Source organism: Nematolebias whitei, chromosome 15 (assembly GCF_014905685.2).
Source record: "Nematolebias whitei isolate Nwh7 chromosome 15, NemWhi1, whole genome shotgun sequence".
NCBI lineage: Eukaryota > Metazoa > Chordata > Actinopteri > Cyprinodontiformes > Rivulidae > Nematolebias > Nematolebias whitei.
In genome coordinates this window covers 41,228,502-41,231,879 of record NC_056512.1, presented here as the reverse complement: position 1 = coordinate 41,231,879, position 3,378 = coordinate 41,228,502, and the positions used below count along the sequence as shown (strand labels likewise).

Here is a 3,378-nt window from a genome sequence, read left to right as displayed (position 1 = left end):
TATTTTTTTTTTAGCAAAGCAAATAAAGATTCAGCATCTGAAATTTCTTGTGAACAAAATGTTGCAATTTTTAAATCATAAAGAAAAATATTGTAGACTTTTCTATTTTGTCCTTTTAAACAAAGTACATTTAGTGATGAATTGTAAATGGACTATTTATTTAGCGCCTTTCCATCTAATCAAGATACTCAAAGCTCTTTACAACACACTCTGTGCCCTCTACCTCCACACACACACTCATACAGCACTCTACTACTCTACGAAGATGATCTGAATCTGCAGAGACTAATCAGAGCTTTATCACATTCATACACTGATGGGACACACATCAGAGTAATGAGGGGTTCAGTGTCTTGCCCAGGGACACTTCAACATGTGACTGCTGGAGGAATCAAACCCTCAACTCTCCCACTGGAGGACGACTGCTCTAACCTCTTATCCACAGCTGCCCCTAAAGTGTAACGTTCCTAAAAGGAGCAGAGGGCTTAAAAAAATGCAGTTTTTAATGCCTTTTCCTAATTTTCTCAGGCCTACCCCCACCCCCACCACCACCACCACCGTACAGATTGCGGGCCAGCGGAGACGCCTCTACAGCGCCGTCCCGGGACGAGTCTTTGTAGCAACTCGGTCCCACTCTGCTCAGGGAGAGCGGGAAATAAGCTTCAATAAGGGAGATCGGGTCAAAGGTGAGAAAGGAAGCATTTTCACATTGTTGTATCTGGTATATGTGTAATCCTTTAATCACCACAGCTTCAAGGTCAATGTCACAAACCAAGGTCACAGGTTATAGCTGGTCTTTGCTTGTCTGGCTCATTGCTACCGATTGCTGTATAATAGTTTGTCAACAGGCGTATAGTGTGCTGTATGCGGTGCGGTGAGGACACGTCACATTTATTGCTAGTTCAGGTAGGAGTCTTAACTGGACATGGCTTCACTGCTTTGGGCAAAAGCTTAACAAAAAACAGTGACTGAAAAAATTAAAACAAAACGAGGCTTAAATCCATCGAGCCTCTCCATCAGCGGTGTCTGAAAAGACGGACGTGAACCCCGCAGGGCGCAGGTGGAAACTTCCACACGCAGCTTTCAGTGATACGTTAGGTCAAATTTAAATAAAACAAGTTTACTTGTGATGGGTTTTTCTTAAAACAATTAGAAATATTTTTATATATGTATCTTGTTATATACAGGTATAACAATTATAAAAGTTATATTTTCCACAAGACGAGTCCGTTATCATGGCAGAGGTCACCGAGGTCGTTGAAAAGCTCCTCAGTGGCAGGGCGCCAGGGGTGGAGGAGATTCACCCTGAGGTGCTGAAGACTCTGGATGTTGTGGCTGTCATGGGTGACACGTCTTCAATGTCGCATGGAGGACTGGGACAACGTCTTTGGAACGACAGACCGAGGGGGTGGTTCCCATTTAAAACAAAAAAAGGAGGATCGGGGGAGTGTTCCATCATGGGATCACACTTCTTGCCCACCCCAGGAAAGTTTACTCCAGGGTGTTGGAAGGGAGGCTCCGATCAATTGTCAAATCTTGGATTCAGGAGGAACAGTTTGACCTCCGTCCTGGCCATGGAACAGTGGATCAGTGGACCAGATCTTTACCCTTGCAGAGTTGCTAAAGGGGTCATGGGAGTTTGATCTCTGGTCTACGTGCTTTGTGAACCTGAATTAGGCTTATGACCATGTTCCATGAGGCGTTTTGTGTGTATGTGTGTGTGTGGGGGGGGGGACTATCCAGGCTCAGCTTTAGAGATGGGGTGAGGTGCTCCATGAGCTCAGAGTAGAGCCGCTGCTCCTCCGCATCAAAAGGGGTCAGTTGAGGAGGTTCGGGCATCTGATAAGAAAGCCTCCACGCCTCCCTTTAGGGGTTTTCCAGGCATGTCCCACTGGTAGGAGACCCCAGAGAAGACCCAGAAGTCACTGAAGGGATTGGGTCTTTGGCCTGTGAACGCCTCAGGCTCCCCCAGAATGAGCTGGAAAGTGTCACTGCAGAAAGGGATGTCTGGGTTTCTCTCCTGGACCTGTTGCCTCCGCGACCAGACTGCAGATAAGCAGTAGAAGATGGACGGATGGATATTTTCCACAATATTGTTGCTAATTTAAATCATTTTTTTGAGCAACAAATATCAAAACAACAACTATGATTAAAATTCTTGAAAGGGAAGCTCAGCTAAGCTGAAATAACGTGGAAAATACTGCCCATAAAAAATTATAAGACTACTACCAGTAGACTTCAAAAGCAAAAAAGCACTGGTTGAGCTCAGGTGGTTTTAAATGTGTACTACAGCAGCACTCGCAGCCCTTTGGTAGTCATTCAAGTCCCAAGTTGTTGAACATTTCCAAGAAAACCACAGCTGAGTGGAGCGACTGAGGCTCACATTTTAGCTCAGCCTGTGAGGAAAAAGTGACTTTAACAGGACAAAGAGTTCTGAAGTCAAACGCTGAGATTTACCCGCAGGTAAAGAGAGTCGTTCTTAAGGTTTGTTTAAAAGTCCAGATTGAAGCGACGGTCCTTCTGTTGGACTCGGAGACAGAGTCAGGTGTTTGTGAACTGCTCGCCCTAACATCACTGTAAGGCCTCCACATATGTTTGTATTTAATGTCTGCAGGTATGAATATTTGTGTGTTTGTGAGTGAGTCTAAAGTGTCGCCAGGTATGTATGTCTTGGTGAGTATGTAGGTTTGCATGTTCGTGCGTGTGTCTACATTATTTTTTTTCCTGTCTGCATAATGTTCTTACCGTCTTTTTGTGTGCTTTTGTTTATTTTGCTCTCTATGTTTGAGTGTTTGTTTTTATTGTGTTGCCTTGTGACGCTCGGCTCTTTGCTGCTCTCACCCTCTAGTGCTGAGTGTTGGCGAGGGCGGGTACTGGGAGGGGACGGTCCGAGGTCGCACCGGTTGGTTCCCCTCTGAATGTGTGGAGGAAGTGGTGCTTCGAAGCCAAGACAACCGATCAGGTGAGCACCCTAAACCGTCCTCTCACACACGTGCACGCACACACCCCCCACATACACACCTGGAAAATATTTGTTTTTAGTAGAGTTTAGCATTTCATACAAACATGCGCTCCTTTGAAGAACTACCACGGGTCTGATAAAGAGTTCAGATTGAAAAACTATAAAAATAAGATGGTATGAATCCTGAGTGATGAATGACTTTGCTTAAATTGAGCTGAAGAAGCTGAAACTAAGTTGTTATATCTAAACGGACCAAAATACTAGCCAAAAGCTAAAAGAAACAAAAGCTAGCTAAAACAAAGTAGCAAAAGGATAGCTAGAAGTTAAATGTAGCAAAAGACTAGCTAAAAGGCAAACATTGCAAAAGGCTACATTGAGGATAAAAGTAGCAAAAGAATAGCTAGACGTTAAATGTA

General features: G+C 44.3%; 1 protein-coding gene across 1 annotated transcript in view; it reads left to right on the top strand.

Annotated features, from left to right (window-relative positions):
* shank1 (SH3 and multiple ankyrin repeat domains 1) overlaps positions 1–3,378 on the top strand; it is a 103,730-nt gene that overhangs the window by 52,248 nt on the left and 48,104 nt on the right. Inside the window, exons 13-14 of the mRNA XM_037689217.1 lie at positions 529–686; positions 2,849–2,962. Coding sequence (XP_037545145.1) covers positions 529–686; positions 2,849–2,962 — 272 coding nt within the window. The remainder of the gene's footprint in view (positions 1–528; positions 687–2,848; positions 2,963–3,378) is intronic.